This window comes from Bidens hawaiensis, unplaced genomic scaffold (assembly GCF_021521415.1).
Source record: "Bidens hawaiensis isolate Kalapana, Puna unplaced genomic scaffold, B.hawaiensis_p1.1 tig00011271_1, whole genome shotgun sequence".
In the NCBI taxonomy this organism is placed as follows: Eukaryota; Viridiplantae; Streptophyta; class Magnoliopsida; order Asterales; family Asteraceae; genus Bidens; species Bidens hawaiensis.
In genome coordinates, this window is record NW_027491878.1 from 385,614 (window position 1) to 403,893 (window position 18,280).

Sequence of the window (18,280 nt, forward strand, 5' to 3'; positions counted from 1 at the left end):
GTTACAAACATATTTTCTATACAATACTAATGAATGTATTAATAAAGTTTTATATTATTATATATATATAGATAAAGGATCCAATACAATAATCTATAATCGTTCATTACGTACGCGAATCGTATCCCCGTCGATTTCAAATAACACGCGGTGGCAATACCGTAATTTTATCAAATCTGATTCGCTGCTCCCATCAATTCCGTCCACCTTCACCATGATCGTTCAGCAATCCGTCACCATCCAACGATTCTATCCACCGTCCACCATCCAACGATTCCGTCCACCGTACACCATCTTCCTCCATCACGACTTGTTCACATGTCAGTTGATAAAGTTGACCATTTGAAATTGAAATTGTTGAACTAATTGATCAATTAAACTTTGAAATTGGTCCAATTAATCATCAAATGAAGTTTCAATTGATCAATTTTGAGTTTTGAGTTATGAGTTTTAACTGAACGTTTAAAGTTTTAAGTGCCATTTGCAGAAACTCAGTTGCAGACATTCCATATTTTTTTCATATGATCGAATCGATGATCAAATTGACGGTCGATTGATAATTGTTTGATGATTACGAGATTATATGAAGTGATTTCAGTATTCAATTTCATGTTACATGTGTTTAATTTTTTTGTTAGTTTAGAAGTTTTGTTTAGAAGTTCAGAATTTCTAAACTTTTTTGAACACCCAGAACTTCTTAGAACGTATTAGAACGTTTAAAGATGTTCATTTTTTTAACACCCAGAACTTCAATGAACGTATTAGAACGTTTAAAGATGTTCATTTTTTTAACACCCAAAACTTCATTAAACGTACTAGAACGTTTAAAGATGTTATTTTTTAGTCAGAAAGTTTAAAGGTCTTCAGTTTTGTTTCAGAACGTTTAAACATAATATTTTGAACCCTAATCATAGCTTGATTGAGTGCATTATTTCTACAATTCCATAATCGATTGATGAATCTAAATACTTCTACACATCAATTCGATTGATTAAATCATCATTTTTTGATTAATTTTGAAGATTTCTTGATGTTCAACGCCGTTCGATTTTGATTTGGTTTTTGACTTTAGAGATTTCATACTTTAAGCTGTTACTAGAGTTTAGAAATTGGATTAGATTGAGCGACGAGTTCCAAATTTGGATCAGAGTCGATTTGTAATCGACTAATTTTGATCGCGAACTACTGTTGGGTTATTTATGAAATTGTCACCGCGTGTTTTTTAATTTAACGCTCTAGAAGGTCGCGTACGTAATGTATGATAAACCATTATTGTACATTAACTCACCCATATATATTTACATATTTTCCGCTACATAGTACACGTATTAGAGTACTGGTGTAACCGTTTAAGAAGCCTTTATTTAATTGTTTTTAAAATGTTTTTATTTAATCGAAGTGTGTACTGTTTATTAGTATATTACCACACCTTTATTACAAGTTGCATTTTTTGTACTATATATACCGGACAAAGTAACTCAATTTGTGGAACTTGGAACACAAATTCATACTTGAGATGGCTCGTAAAGTTTATGAATTTCTCTTATCGCTCATGATCCTACACTCTTTTTCCAAAACAACTCATGACTCTAAAGAACTAGATGAGAAGAAACCATGCAAGAGATTTGTGCTCTACTACCATGACAACCTCTTCAATGGCACAAATCTCGCCAACGCCACATCTGCGGTAGTCACGAATCCTACGAAGCTTGGGAACTTCAGCCACGGGATGTTCGTGGTCTTCGATGATCCCATGACTAAAGACACCAACTTCTTATCTGCCCCTGTGGCTCGAGCACAAGGATTCTACTTCTATGATATGAAAACCACTTTTAATGCTTGGTTTTCTTACACATTGATTTTCAATTCCACTGACCATAAAGGTACAATTAACATCATGGGTGCAGATATGATGGATGAGAAGACAAGGGACCTTTCGGTCGTTGGTGGCACCGGAGATTTCTTCATGGCGCGAGGAATTGCTACTTTTCGCACTGATGCGGCCCAAGGTTTCTATTTTCGAGTACAAATGGATATCAAATTGTATGAATGTTACTAAATTAAGTTCCCACATGTGTGTGTGTGTGTGTGTGTGTGTGTGTGGAGTATTAAGGTTGAAGTGCTTAAGTAATGTAGTGTGTTAACTGTTAAGTACTATGTAACTTTATTCGTAGTATGTTTCTGATTTAAGTTAGGTTCCCACATACGTGTGTGGGTGTTGTTTCAAGGTTGCAGTGAATTAGTAATGTGTTGTGTTAGTATCAATGTTGTTGCTAAATGTGGATCTAGTGATGTAATATGTATCTTTATTTGCAGTGTGTTTCTGATTTAAAATTATGGAAGAAGTTTTATTAAGAAGTGTTTATATTGTGGTTAAGCCTATATCAAGGATCTAACATGATTTTGTTAGAAAAAAAAAAAAAGTCTTGTACGTGCCCTTTAGGATAAATATATAATGTGTGGAGAATTAATGATGTGTTCTGAAAAGTATGCAACTTTTGTATATTTCTTGGAAGTTCTTTATAACTCACTAGCGACATGGCTTTGTTCATGCATGTTCGTATGTTAAGCTTTTATCAGACAAACAAATGGTTCATGAACACCTAACTGCATGAATTTTTTTCGTATTCGTTCATTAAGGAAATAGGTTTGTTCGTGAACGGTTCAGCAACACAAACGGACGGACACAAATGAGCATAAACAATGTTTTATTCGATCTAGCTAACAGGTAATAGGTTGTGTGGATGTATTTTTTTAAATATTCATATTCATATGTTAACACATAATACTCATATATATTTTTGTTTTAAAGTTAATAATTTTGTTAAATCTAAAGGGTAAGATTAGAAAAGTTATTAAAAATATATATAAAAATAAATCTATGGATAAACATAAGCAAACAAATATTAAAGAACATAAACAAACGTATACGAACGATAATGAACACCTTATCGAAAGTTCACGAACATAAATGAACGGACATGTTCGTTCATTTAGCTAATTATCGAATGAATTCTTGCTCATGTTCGTTCATTTATTACACAAACGAACATAAACAAACTTTTCATCATATGTTTGGTTCGTTTGCAACCCTATACCTCACTACATGGACATCGTTATTAGTGACAAAATATAAAGTAAGAAGAATAGCTAACTAGGGCTATGCAACGGTTCAGAATCGCGAGAACTGAACCAAAACCGGAACCAAACCATAACCGAAAATGAGTGAAAAATAGAACCGGAACCTATTATAGTAAACCGGTTCGGTTTCAGAACCGGTAAAGCCGGTTCTCGCTAATCGATTCTGGTAAGAACCAATTCGATCGTTTATATATAAAATGAGTTGTGCAAACTTTGCAAATTGCAAAACAAGTTTATATAATTGTGTGTCTTCTTTCATGGTAAAACTAATTTAGATTACAACATGAACATCTGTTATATTTTTTATTAAAACCTAATTGTTGAAGTTAAATATATCATTAGCAACGATAGATTAATGGAATATCATATTATTTTATATTAAATTACCTTAATAGCTTAAACCAAAATTGATAATGGTTTCTAGGTCTTGAACGTAAAGAAAGAAAAATTGAATTAAAAAAGGATTGAATGAATACCGGTTAATAAGTTACTCTATAAAAATTGGGGATTGATAAATTTATTTAAAACGTTTTTAATATTCCGATTCTTCGGTTTCAAGTCTAGAACCGTCGGTTTTACCCTGAACCAAACCGGGAATCGTTTAATACAAATTCTGAGAACCGAGAACCATAAGGTAACACACATTAGCGGTTATGAAGCACCGGTTCAGTTCTGGTTCCTCTATTCTGGCGGTTCTAAACCATTTTTTTGCTTCTTGTTGAAACGTACTTACCTCATTAATGGGCTAAAACCCCAAAACAACGGGGCCGAATCCATCCAACCAACTAAAACTGGGCCCAAATTTGTAGACGGTTATTGTAACGGGAGTTACAATTCACAAAAACCAACTGTTTATTTCTTCTCCGTTGTGTAAGGAAACCCGTTCATCTTTTACAATATTTTTTGGTCGCTAAAGACGATTTATACATTGTGTGCATGTGTCTTGGAATTCTGTGCATACTGACCGAAATTTGTGTATCAAATGCATACACCTGTAATATAGCTATAGATAGAGAAACATATGTACCGATATCAAATATTTCTGTCCCCTAGAAACCAGAAATTATGTTGTACACATACATATACGTATAAAGTAAACCCAATTGAATTGAATTGATAGGATTCTAAACTATTGATCAGGCTTCGAAATATCGTAAGATATTATTATTTTTCTTCTTTTAGTTTCATTTTCATCAATATCATGTGTGAATCTTGTTGCATGTTATTTGTTGATCAGATTGTTCAGATTTTGATTGGAAAAGAGATATTAGGGTGTGAAAAGTTGAGGAAAGATGGAACAAAGACACCTTATGTCGGCGTTGAGTGTAGGAATAGGAATTGGTGTTGGGCTTGGAATGGGGAGGACGGTGGGACGTTTAACCAGCGGTGGTGAGTCGTCGGCGAACGCTATCACGCCGCAAGTAATGGAGCGTGAGTTGCGTAATATTATTGTTGATGGCAGAGACAGCAAGGTCACTTTCGATGAATTTCCATATTATCTCAGGTAAGAAGATCGTTCATTCGTTATGAATTCATATTTTTCGGGTTTATTTCGTTTATTTCATACAAGTTGTGTCATATCTTAATACTGTACCACTAGGGTTATTTTATCTTTGATAATTGACTTGTGTTATGTAATCCGGATTTTAAGGATGAAACCTATTGTTTTGTAAGCCTCTCATATCAATTAATATTTTGTCATTTTTTCCAATAAGAAGTTATCTAGTTGCCAGAGCGGCAACATCCTAGGATTTGTTTCTGCCCAAGCACACCTAACTGTTGATCTGATTGTGATATATGAGATATACATGCTTTATGACCCAATATCTCTTTTGTGGACTAAACAAAGCAGAATGATTTGAGATTTGTTTTCATTACTATGGACTAGATTAAAGTTAATGCCATATTAATCTTTCATGAACCTGTGTCGATAATGTGTCGAGATTAGATATATGGCTTTGCAGTTTCTGAATCTATATGGCATGGTTATATTAGAACCGTGTAATATTCTAACTCGTTTGGAATCTTGATATTGTACCGCTATGTATATTTTATTTTTGATAATTGAATTGTGTTATATAATCTGGGGTTTAAGGATAAAACCTATTGTTTAGTATCATTCAGCCTCTCAAATTAATATTGTCATCCTTACCCATAAGGAGCTTATGGATTCTTATTAGTTGCCCGAGTGGAAACATCCCAGGAGGTCACCCATCCTAGGATTTATCCTGATCTGAGCACGCTTAACTGTTAGTGATATCTGACACAAACTTTCCTTATGGCCCAATATCTCCCCGTGGATTACTAATCTTTCATTGACCCGTGTCTATATTGAACATGTCAAGTTTAGGTACATGGTTTTGTAATATCTGAATCTGGATGGCATAAAGTTATATTAGAACCACGGGACAATCTTACTCATGTGAATTCTTGAATGTACCTTCTTATATGGCTCATTAGCAATTTTTTTGTTGATCGTTTTAACAGCGAGCAGACAAAGACCTTACTTACTAGTGCAGGCTTTGTTTATTTAAAGAATATCGATTTTTCAAAGCACACACGGAACCTTACTTCTGCAAGCCAAACTATATTGTTATCAGGGCCTGCTGGTTAGTTGTTTAGTGTTGTTCTGTTCGTCTTGCTTAAACTTTTTACTAATTTTACTTGCTTGTCAATTTGAAGAACTTTATCAGCAAATGCTTGCCAAAGCTTTGGCTCATCATTTTGAAGCCAAGCTTCTATTAATGGATATTACAGATTTTTCACTTAAGGTCAGTGTCAAAAAAAATATTTCCAATATGTACTTCTTCTTACATTGTTTACTCTGTTGCATCAGCTTCAAACTAGATACGGCGCTTCTGCTAAAGCAAATGTAAGCATTATGACCAATTCCTAACCTCTTATTTCTTGGATCGGATTGCGTGTAATCTTTCTAAATCTTCTGTATAATATTGAACTGAATGCATTTTTCTAGTCCTTGAAAAGATCTATATCAGAAACAACTTTGGGCAAAATGTCTGGCTTATTCGAATCAGGACTATCTGTTATTCAACCAAAACCAGAAAGAAAAGGTATTTAAGTTCCGTTGTTAAGGCTATAATAGTATAATGCCCATGTCTAGTGGTATTTAATATTTTAGCTCATATGTTAACAGCCACTTGATATGCTAATTAACTTCATTTCTCTGTTCTGCAGGGGGCTTACGTAGGCAAAGTAGCGTTGCAGATTTTGGATCAAGGTATGAATAATGATACTCCTTATTCGCTGATTGAAATATCTTGCATTCTGCAAATGTTGGCTGTGTTCTATTATGTCCTTTTCAATTGCAGAGGGACTGAAAGTCTTCAGAATCCCCCAACCCTTAAGAGAAATGCATCTACTGCAGCTAATATGAATGAGCTTGCTTCAAACTCTGCTCCCATGAATCCCGGTAAAAATCCAGAAAAAGTATTAACAATAATAACTAAATGGTGTCATTATAGCAAAAAATTTTATAGTTTTTGGTTTCTGGTATGTAATGCCACCGCCTTCTTTTCAGCTCCGCTTAGACGCACAGGCAGCTGGTCATTCGATGAAAAGCTTTTTGTACAGATCCTATACAAGGTATCATGTCTTCTTTACTTTTCTTTGCTACAAAATTAGGTTGGAAATTTTGATCCGTTTTCTTTTGAACAAGTGACATTCCATTGTGTTTTACTCGAAATGTGTCAAATGAAAAAAATCTAAAAAAATGAACAGGTCACATGAGTCGACAGGTCAAACAACTTGAAAGTCAACCAGGGTCTATTTTTATGCATACAGCCTCCTAAATTGTTTTTGTTAAACAGTTAGATTATTTTATCAAACTAAAAAGCTTTTTTTTTTGTGGGTAATCATAATCGATACATTAAATTTAACACATTATAGTTAACAAACATATATGTTTCCTACACTGCAGGTTCTTACTCACACGTCAAACAACTCGCCTATTGTGTTGTATCTTAGAGATGCTGAGAGGCTCCTGCTAAAATCACAAAGGATAAATATCTTATTCCAGAAATTGTTGAAAAAATTATCTGGACCAATACTAATCCTAGGGTCAAGAGTTAATACAGACTACAGTCTAGTAAACGAGAGGATTACTTCTGTGTTTCCATACACCATTGATATTAAACCTCCCGAGGAAGAAGACAGTCTCATTAGTTGGAAGAACCAATTGCAAGAAGACATGAAAATGATTGAGTTTCAAGATAACAGAAATCATATTAGTGAAGTTCTTGCAGAAAATGATCTTGAATGTGGTGATCTGAGTTCTATATGTGTATCTGACACAATTGCTCTCAGCGAACACATCGATGAAGTTGTCGTATCAGCAATTTCTCATCATCTAACAAGTACTAAGAATCCGGATTACAGAAATGGAAGACTAGTTATTTCTGCTGAAAGGTATGTTTATTAGCATATGATGTGACATTGGTTGATTAATGTTTGTTACATATTGTTAACCTATTGTCTTAATAATTGGGCAGTTTGGCCCATGGATTGAGTCTGTTCCAGGAAGTTAAATCTATTAAGAATGCCCCCTCGAAAGTTAGTTCTCGATTTGTATAACTTTGTTAACATGGTAATTTCATTTTTGTTACGGGCGTTATACCTTAATTACAGGATACAACAGGAAAAGGTGTGGTTGGCACGAAAACAGTAACAAAACCTGAAACCGCAGCTCCTAGTGAAGCAGAAGCTTCGGCCCCTAAGAATGCTGATAATGCTGCTCCCGCATCAGCACCGGCACCGGCACCAGCACCAGCACCAACAAAAGCTCCAGTAAGTCCAACGTTCTCAAAATGTTATTATTATTTCACAAATAATAATAAAGGCTAGTTTAATTACTTTAAACAAACCATACATTTTGGCTTGTATTCTCCCAGTAAAAAAATTAAAATCCACCTTATTTCAGGAAGAACCAGACAATGAATTTGAGAAACGCATAAGGCCAGAAGTCATACCGGCAAATGAAGTTGGAGTAACGTTTGCTGACGTCGGCGCCTTAAATGAGATCAAAGAGTCACTTCAAGAACTAGTAATGCTACCTCTAAGAAGACCAGACTTATTTGTGGGAGGTCTTTTAAAACCATGTAGAGGAATATTACTGTTTGGCCCTCCTGGAACCGGAAAAACTATGCTAGCTAAAGCCATTGCTAACGAAGCCGGAGCAAATTTTATCAATGTTTCCATGTCTACCATCACTTCAAAGTGGTTTGGTGAAGATGAAAAGAACGTTCGAGCCTTGTTCACACTTGCAGCTAAGGTCGCACCAACTATAATATTCGTAGATGAGGTTGATAGCATGTTGGGTTCACGATCAAAAGGCGGAGAGAATGAGGCTATGAGGAAGATTAAGAATGAGTTCATGACTCATTGGGATGGACTAGTATCTAAAGCTCAAATTCTTGTTCTTGCTGCAACTAATAGACCATTTGACCTCGATGAAGCAATTATCAGGCGTTTCGAAAGAAGGATAATGGTTGGGCTACCATCTGTAGAGCAGAGGGAAATGATCATGAGAACTCTTTTATTGAAAGAAAGTGTCATTGAAGGGTTGGACTATAGAGAGCTTGCCAACATGACAGATGGATTTAGTGGAAGTGATTTGAAGGTGATAATATTATGTTGTCTTACTCATCGGTTAAATAAATTCCATGCTTGCAACTAACAAATGGCATTGTTGAAAATACAGAATTTGTGTACAACTGCGGCTTATCGACCCGTTAGAGAGTTGATTCAACAAGAGAGAAAGAAGGACATTGTAAGCATTGCATTCCACTAAAGTTAGTCAATTTTTAGTTTTACTTAATTGCACATGTCTTAAAATAGCATCTTTTTAACTAAAGGCTAAAAGAATCATGGCTGAGAGTGGTGGCGACTCACAAATCCCTGAAGATCCCAAAGACAGGGTGATAACTATCAGGCCACTTAACTTAAAAGACTTTAGGGAAGCTAAAAATCAGGTTCTTTTTCTATCTATCAATCTGTGTATATATATACATGAATAGTGGGAGGTTCATTGAGAACCAATATATAATTAGCTGAGTCTCACGGGTCATGCATAGTAAACTTGGTTTTGCAATCCAAAAAGGGCCAGCGGCGCAACTTGTTTTGACTGTTTGCCTACTATTTGATGTGAAAAGAAAAAAAATGTATATATTTGAAAAATACCATTTTTTTATTAGAAACCGGAAGAACCACTTTTAATCCCTTGGATCATAGTTCTTATATATTTCATTTTTGGTGAAACTCAATACAGGTGGCAGCTAGTTTTTCATCCGAAGGATCAATAATGAGTGAACTGAAGCAATGGAATGATCAATTTGGGGAGGGAGGTTCAAGGAAGAAAGAACAGTTATCTTACTTTCTGTAAGTATCATCACCTCTTGATTAAACCTCTACAGTTGTCTTCATAATAAATAAGAAAATCACCTAGTCCCAAACATTATCCGATAACATACGCAACGGTTAACCATACTGTATCAATACTTTGGGTCAGTCAGATGTATGATTAGGATGTACAAGAAAGACCCTTTTCATAAGGGAAACCGTGTTGTGTAATTATTATTTTACTTTTTCTCTTTGTTATATGGAAGTACAGAATGTAACACTTTTGTGTGTTGTGTATACTGCAAACTGATAATTATTTTTCTGTGACTGTGTCATAAATAAGTGTGGTTTGTTTTATTAATGTTCTCACGGTATCCTCACATTTGGGAATTTTGTTGAAAAATATATAGCTTATTAGTACGTGAATGCCATTGCCACAATTTAATCAAATATAGGGAAATTGCAACTTCGTAACATGCACCAAAACCATAAAATTGGCAAGACGCCAATGGGTTCACAAAATCATCCCAGACCCGAAATCATAAAATAATACATATGTAATTTTTAAAGCCAGTGGTGGTTGATTTCACAGCCATTTAAACCATATAGTAATATGTTGGAATTTAATGTCAAATTGTCAAAGTCTACTTAGTCAAACACGCTTAATTGGTCAAACAGATAGCGAGTGAAAGTTCAAGGGGTTGTTGTGACAATTCGTCATGGTTACATTGCTTGAATAGAGTTTGATAATGGTCCTAAACTTCAGGGACCTAATGTGTCAAGTTTGAAGTACGTTTGTTAACAGTTCGTTACAGCTCAATTTTGGTGCTTAGGGTTCATAAATCCCTCAGATTCTTAATCAATCATTATGAAATTCCTTTTGTAATCGTTTTGGGTTCTTGATCTTAACCAATAATACACCGGGGCATTAGCAATGCGATATTGAGTGAAGGTAATATGCCGGAGGGTTTTTCTAATAAGGAGAAGAAGGGGTATACTAGAGAAGGCTCATAGTGCAATCATTCGGAATCTTGGTGATTGCGTTCTTTGTGAAGTGTCAAAACCTCGGCAACTGGAGTAGTATGGTCTAAACTGGAATCTTTGTATATGACCAACTCTTTGGCCAATCGGGTATGCTGAAGAAGAGGTTATACACGTTTCATATGACACCTGGGAAATCAATGGAGGATCATTACCGACGAGTTTAATAAGTTGGTACTTAAACATGAGATCATAGATCCATATGGGCACTTTGTGTATACCTTAATGTATGATCAGATCATAGATTCATAAGAGGTCTGATCGATCCAACGAAACGCCTTACCATTAATGTAAATCTTGTCACCATTCACCAAAACATAATTACAGTTCTTACAAAATACATATATTGTTTAAACATTTTATTATATTGAAATTATATAACTATGAGCACATTTAATTTTTACAGTACAGTCATTTCAAATGCATTTAGTCATGATGACTGAAAACATACACAGCTAAATATTATACAAAATAACTAATTAAAAAAAAACATAGAAACAAATTAATCTTACACCAAAATAATAATATAAATTGTTACAAGGAATTACTGCAATGAGGAAAGCATAAAGACAGCAATTATACCCTTACTAACAATAATTGGTTTAACTCATAAAATATACATTATAATCATCAAAAAGTTTAACTCTGATTTGTTTCTTCAAACAGCATGTATAAATGTGCAGATAGATTAAGACCCCCCCTTCATTAGAACCATAGATTAAGACCCCCTTTTAGGCCTGAACTTCTAGTCTCCTCGCCTGTTTGTTGTTGAATCCAAGGTTGAGTTGTAGATTTTATCAAGTTGCCTAGCTCCGCTGCCACTTCTTTCATTGTAGGTCTATCTCAGCCTTGTACATTAAGGCATCTTTTCACCAAATCAGCTACAGCTTGTATTTTCTCAAGAGTCCCTTCGTCTAGTATCCGAGGTTCAATAATTCCATCTAACCGGTTTTCTGAACTGAATTCACAAAAAATGCTGCTAAATTCTTTTCATCATTGGATCTATCTACGCAAACGGGTTTTTTCCCTGTTACTAGTTCCGCAAGGACCACTCCAAAGCTATATACATCACTTTTATCAGTTAGTTGGCTTGTGTTGAATTACTCCGGATCCAAGTACCCTTGCGTGCCTTGAACAAGAGTCGTTACATGTGCGTGATCTAATGGGATCAACCTTGATGCACCAAAATCTGAAATTTTTACGGCGTAGTTATCATCTAATAATATATTGGTAGACTTGATGTCTCTGTGTATAATCGGTATAAGAGTTTCTTAATGAAGGTATGCAATTGCTCTAGCAGCTTCAACAGCTACTCTCAATCGGCTTTCCCATGATAACCAACTCATTCCACCAAGTATAGAATGAATGTGATGGAAAAGAGTGTTATTAGATATAAATTCATAAACTAGTAGAGGGACTTCCTCTTCCAAGCAACAACCCAAAAGTCGTACCACATTTCGATGGATTACTTGAGTAAGGATTAAGATTTCATTTATGAATTGCTCTGCTTGGCTTCCATCCACTATTTTAGACTTCTTTATTGCAACTTCACGCCTATCAGACAATATTCCCTTGTACACTACGCCAAAAGCACCTCGACCAATAATGTTCTCTTGGGAATAGTTATTAGTGGCTTTCCGAAGTTGTGCAATGCTAAATAAAGTCACTACATCATGAGACCCTTGTGCTTTGATATTTTCTTTTAGCAACACACCCCCATTTTGCTCAAAACAAAATTTCTCTAAGCTTCATTAGCTTCCTCCTCCTTATACGATAAAAAATCCCCACAATACCAGATAGTATTGCTAATAGGCCAAGAACCATTGCTATGCGTAAATTGAAAAAAAAAAATCATTTAGTGGTTGTGTGCATATTGTCACTTTCAGTGAAATATGGTTATTAAAAACTAACATATTGAACATATGTTTTCAAAGTTATACTAGTTGACATACACATATGATGTGTGGGTAAAAGTATGTGCATTAAGTGTTTAATTTCGTGTATTTTAATTAGTTAAATATTGCGAACACGAGTACTTTGAGTGCGTTTGTGGTTACAGGTGCGCGGAGCTTAATGGAGGTTATTTGGGGCTAATTTGGAGTGTGAGGATGGAAGAATCAAGATTATGCGAAGAGAGGTGATCGGGAGCTTAACCGAACGATCGAGAATCAAAAAGAATGAGAAAACGGAATTTTGGAGCAAGGCCAGCCGTAAGCTACGCCTTCCAAGCCATAGCTTACGGCCTGGCAGTTGGCGTAAGGCAGAACATGAGATCCATAGCTTACGGCTCAGCCGTAAGCTACGCTACATTGGCCGTAGGCTACGACAGACCATCCGTAGCTTACGGTGGCCCGACCGTAACTTACGGCCGGGTTTGACGGAAAATTGAGTTTTAGGTGTTTTTCATGCCATATTTAAGGGAAAAAACCCTAAGGTCGAAATTATTATTTCTTCACCAGTTTTGGGACGTCTTTGAGGTCACTTTACACCACCATAACACATCCTAATCACACGATTGATCGATGAAATCCTTTTTGAACATCATAATCAAGAGCATGAAGATCGAGATGCAAGGCTAAAGGTTTCATAACCATCTCCGGGGTGTAGGGTTGAGTTGCATGCTAGGTTTTGATATTCACTTTGGATTTGGATTTGGTTAATCATTCGGCTGATCAATTCTTTGTGTTTGCTTTTGTGCTTAAACGGTATTTATTAATTGATTGTTTAATCGTTTGTCAGTTAATTGATTTGTGGCCATCAACAATTAGGATTAAGTTATTTCGGCATTGACCCGTTTATCATTAACCATATTATCGATTTTGTGTTTCAACAAGTAAAACCGATCATCAATTAGATTTTCATTAAGCCGTGTCAATTGTTCGGATTCAATTTTGACGATCAACGTAGCTAATCGTTAATAGACTATACTTTCATGAAAAATTACCTATGATGAATATGGTTGAAGAAAACTTTGAATTGTCAGGGTGTGGACAACCATTTGCTATTATGAAGTACAATTATAACTCCCCGGAGTATTTATGCAATCACCATAGCTAGGATGGGTTCCTAGATCATCGCACTCATTGATGTCTACAAAAAATATATAATAAGTAAATAGCATTTTTATTAATGAAAACATCATAATACGCGATTTTATTTGTATCCAAGAGATGACAAGCTATGTGAAGTACTGAAGTGTATGTTTATGATCACCAGTAAACGAAGAGATACGGTTATAACCGTGATCGATAGTGGCAGCTAACAATACCTTGTATATATATACTATTTAGAGATAAACTCAATTCCCTCTAAACACTTCAAAAGCATTTGTAATTTTGTATTTGATAGATAGGATCAATTAGTGTAATTAAGTCCCAATCTAACTGAATCTACTAAGAATTAATTTGGAACCAAAAAGATGTTGATGAATATTGGAAACTGACCTTGGCAGCCTGGATAAAGATAGGGATTGCCCTCATAACCATCGTTGCATCTACAACGATACCCACCAGTGTCTACCTCATAACAGGAGCTATTTCCTTTGCAAGCAGTTGACTCAGAGCAGCCCCGAGTGGAACGCGCAATTACCCAATCTACGACAACAGGGACAGTGTAGGTTATCCTATCCCAAACATCACCATCAGGAGATAAATCACTGGTGCCCCGAAACACGAAACTTCCTTCCTCACCAAGAAACGCATATCCACAGCGGTTGAAGGACCAAACATCGGTGTGGTTTCGATAGGAGTTAACTGTAATATTATAGTAGTCTAAGCCCTTGGGTATAGATGTTTGACAACAGCCCATTCCTGAGCAGTTCCCATTATTAGCCACGTCCTCAGCTTTGCTACATACTCCCGAACAGGAACTAGAGAATTCTGCGCCGTTTGTCCCTCTGATAAACGAATAATCGTCACACCCAATGACGGTGAACGTGTTCTTTTGTGAGAAACTGAATTCACTTATCCCAATACTAAAATAATAATCTTCATCTACTGTTGCATTTTGATTGTAGCACCTATTCGCTATGCCAGCAGGAATTCGGAACTCCGAGTCTGAAATGTTGTATATTTCCACCTCGCTTGAATGGAGAAACAACTTTGGAGAATTGTAAGAGTTGTTACAAGTCACGAAGAACGAGTTGTCGAGGGAACACTTCGTGTCTTTACCGATACCAAAAGGATAAGGAACTTCTACATTCCCGCAGTGGGTGGGACAGTTTGGTTTTGCTATAGCTCTTGAGTTGGGACCGTGAAGAGTTCCCAAGGCCATTGTAAAAGGAAATGTAAACAGATAGAGATAGTGGATAATGTGAAGAAGCATGTTTCTCCTTTCTCTTTAATGATGGAGCTATGTAATATCTTTTTGCAGGTTTGTTCTCGCTTGCAATTTATAGAATGCCTGCAAGGGAGTATTCAATGATAGTGACAATTTATGTTTTGTTAATTTTAAGTTTTGTTAATAACATAAGTGAAGTGATTATGCAGTAAAATACTTTTCAAACTCCGTTACAAAAAATATATATATTAATTACTTTTCAAACTGTTTTTGCATTGACCGAGTCGATCTATGTGTGTTATGGAAACTTCGAAGGACTTATGTTGAGCTTACCCTTTAGGGAAGGTTTATCAATTGGTCCCAAATGAATATCTACCACAATTTATACTTATTAATAATGTGGCACTCTAAGCTATTCAAAGTGCAGGCGCACGTGAAGGGGGGTCTATAGTCCGCCGAGTAGAACACGAGAGCTGAAATATATTAATGGTTTCATACTTGGAACAACTAAACGTGTTTGTATTTTAATTACTATTCAATGATTAGAAAATGATCGACCCAACATAAAATGCACATAACTTTTGCGTGTTTGGTGTTACTTGACTATATATGCACCACAAATTAACCAAAGTGTATCACTAAAGGCTAAATCCGTCAAGTGGTTGCCGGTGAAAATCCGTTGGTTACAACCATCAGACTTTCGGTTATGGGTAATCTCATTTGCGACAAATCACACACATTACCGAGAGGGATCAACAATTATTGACTACTTCATGAACGAATCACTGACTCATATGTGGACCAGTTAGAATGCGGAAGAAGATTGAAAAGGGTCCAACATCAAAATGGGCATAACTGAAGGGATTTACCAAGATACTGAAATTGAACAACACATCAACTAAAATGTTGTACTCCTCCAAAACGAGTTCTTTTCAAGTGAGGCTGAACCATAACGTATAACTCAAATGAACAACTCATGTTGATATTGGTGGGAAAGCTGAAGAAAAGTGGGAGAAAATTCCAACTTAAAATGGTTATATATATAACTGAAGGGATTACGAATGTGGTTAAACTAGACACGTATCAACTTAAACTAATTTCTACTACAAGAACTCGAGAGTTGTAACTTCCGAATAGATATGAACAGGCTTAAGAGGATAAACAAAGGGTCTTGCAATATGGGCTTGGGAAACCCTTTAATTAGAAGTTTTCATGGAATATAATTTTAGAAATTATCAAATTAACAAGTTGTTACAAGCTGGAAGCACCACATTAGGCAAACATTAAAGACAGCAATATAACCTTACTAACCGTCATTGGTGCAAACAAGTTGGTGATGCATACACAATTGACACTATAAGAAGCATAAAAAAAAGTTTACCGTGGGTTGCTTTCTTCAAATATCCTGTCTGTGCTACTCGAGTAGGATTCCCTATCAATATTAGCACCATACGAAACTAATGGGACCTCGTAAAGATCAGATTGCTGAGCCTCTAAGACTAAGCTTCTACTAATATGAAAAGTTTGTTGTTGAATCCAAGGACGAGTAGTTAATTTCCGTAAGCTGTCTAATTCCACTACCACCTCTTTCATTGTAGGCCTATCCCGACCTAATGAATTAAGGCATCTCTTCACTAGATCACCCACAGCTTGTATCTGCTCAAACGTCCCTTCACGTAATACTCGAGGTTCAACAATTCCATATAAACGGTTTTCTGTAATCGAATTGACAAAATATGTTGATAAATTATTTTTAACATTGGACTTGTCAACACCAATTGCTTTTTTCCCGGTTATGAGTTCTACAAGAACGACTCCAAAGCTGTATACATCACTTTTCTCCGTTAGTTGGCTTGTATTAAAGTACTCTGGATTAGTGTGCCTTGAATAAGAGTAGTTACGTGTTGGTGATCTAATGGGACTAACCTTGATGCCCCAAAATCTGAAATTTTTGCGGTGAAGTTATCATCAAGCAGTATGTTTGTGGATTTGATATCTCGGTGTATAATTGGCATAATAGTTTCTGAATGAAGGTATGCAAGTGCGCTAGCAGCTTCAACAGCTACTCTCAATCGATTTTCCCATGATAACCAACTCATTCCACCCAATCGAGAATGAATGTGGTGGGAAAGAGTGTTATTAGAGATGAATTCATAAACTAATAAGGGGACTTCCTCTTCCAAGCAGCACCCTAAAAGTTTTACCACGTTTCGATGGATGACTTGTGTAAGAATCAAGACTTCGTTTATGAACTGCTCGACTTGACTTTCATCAATTATCTTAGACTTCTTTATTGCAACTACACGTTTATCGGACACAACTCCTTTGTAGACTACACCATAGGCACCTCGGCCAATAATATTCCCGTTAGAGTAATTATTAGTGGCTTTCTGTAGTTGTTCAATGCTAAACAAAGTCATTGCTTCATAAGACCCTTGTGAATTTATCTTTTGTTTTAGTAACACGCCCCCGTTTTGCTCAAAGAATTTTTCTCGTAGCTTCATTAGTTTCCTCCTCCTTATACCATAGAAAAACCCCAATATACCAGCTAGTATTGCTAATATACCAAACGGAATTGCTTCATGTGAATTAAAAAGGAAAAACACTTCAGTTAGGGGTAATGTGGTCTTTGAAAACTAACATGCATCTAGAAAATATGGTTTTCAAATTATATAATATTTGACATACACATATAGTTTCAATAAAAAAAGATATTACACCTATGAGGAATATGGATGAAGAGAACTTTGACTTGCTAAGGTGTTGACAACTATTTTCTATCTTTGCATCACCAAAATATCCTGACCGACAGGTACAATTATAACTCCCTGGAATGTTTTTGCAATCACCATAGCAAGGGTATGTTCCTGGATATTCACACTCATTGATGTCTATAAAAAGGAATGGTAAATAACATTGTTAAAGAATACATAATACATCATAATATGTAATATTTTAACATCCGACATATTGTTAATTGAAACTTCAACAAAGTTGAAAGGGCTGCATATAATTTTGAAAGCGTCAAATAAAAATATTGTGAGAATTGGGAGATACAGCCATATAGGTATTTGACTCGAATCACAAGAGCCAAACTCCATGAAACTATTAATGTACGTAGTACTTGAAAAATAACTATTTTCTATCAAGGTATTTCACAAGCCTTGATCCGAAATACTTGGATCCCCAACATCTTCGAGCCCAACTGCTACAGCCCACATCAGTTAGCATCCAGCCACTTCTGTCCAAATTATCCAGATTTTAACTCATAAAAAACATTGAATTGACATTACAAAATGAGTATTAACTTATACTTTCAACAATTGAGGAATATTATTCATTTATTTTCGTAGTCCATTAGTATCCTAATGATACATTTTGTTAAGTAAATCATCATACTCGTTCTTATGGTAGAGATCATGAGGATGATGGTTCAGATCGCTCACGCGTTTGAGGGTCTATTAAG

At 35.7% G+C, this 18,280-nt stretch overlaps 1 protein-coding gene and 3 pseudogenes across 2 annotated transcripts; 2 read left to right on the plus strand and 2 right to left on the minus strand.

Moving 5' to 3' along the window:
* Positions 1-1,516: 1,516 nt before the first annotated feature.
* Positions 1,517-2,075, plus strand: LOC143537652 (dirigent protein 6 pseudogene; annotated as a pseudogene).
* Positions 2,076-7,007: 4,932 nt separating this feature from the next.
* LOC143537678 (uncharacterized) lies at positions 7,008-9,038 on the plus strand. The gene is made up of 4 exons (XM_077031396.1): positions 7,008-7,566; positions 7,650-7,710; positions 7,786-7,944; positions 7,997-9,038. The coding sequence occupies exons 1-4, from the start codon at positions 7,061-7,063 to the stop codon at positions 8,831-8,833; spliced, it is 1,563 nt and encodes a 520-aa protein (XP_076887511.1). The 5' UTR covers positions 7,008-7,060; the 3' UTR covers positions 8,834-9,038.
* A 2,005-nt stretch (positions 9,039-11,043) lies between these two features.
* On the minus strand, positions 11,044-14,859 carry LOC143537626 (putative wall-associated receptor kinase-like 16; annotated as a pseudogene). Its single transcript, XR_013136092.1, has 3 exons — positions 13,980-14,859; positions 13,481-13,626; positions 11,044-12,362 (listed from the first exon to the last, which is right to left on the minus strand). The product of XR_013136092.1 is annotated as a putative wall-associated receptor kinase-like 16 (transcript).
* Positions 14,860-15,089: 230 nt separating this feature from the next.
* The window catches only part of LOC143537679 (putative wall-associated receptor kinase-like 16), a 47,160-nt pseudogene continuing 43,969 nt past the window's right edge, over positions 15,090-18,280 (minus strand).

Bases quoted from the DNA above. Each gene is read 5' to 3' on its own strand.
- LOC143537678 (XM_077031396.1), top strand. From the start codon at position 7,061: ATGTTTCCTACACTGCAGGTTCTTACTCACACGTCAAACAACTCGCCT. The intron at 7,567-7,649 runs GTATGTTTATTA...ATAATTGGGCAG, and splicing joins CTAGTTATTTCTGCTGAAAG to TTTGGCCCATGGATTGAGTC. The intron at 7,945-7,996 runs GTAAGTCCAACG...ATAATAATAAAG, and splicing joins CAGCACCAACAAAAGCTCCA to GCTAGTTTAATTACTTTAAA.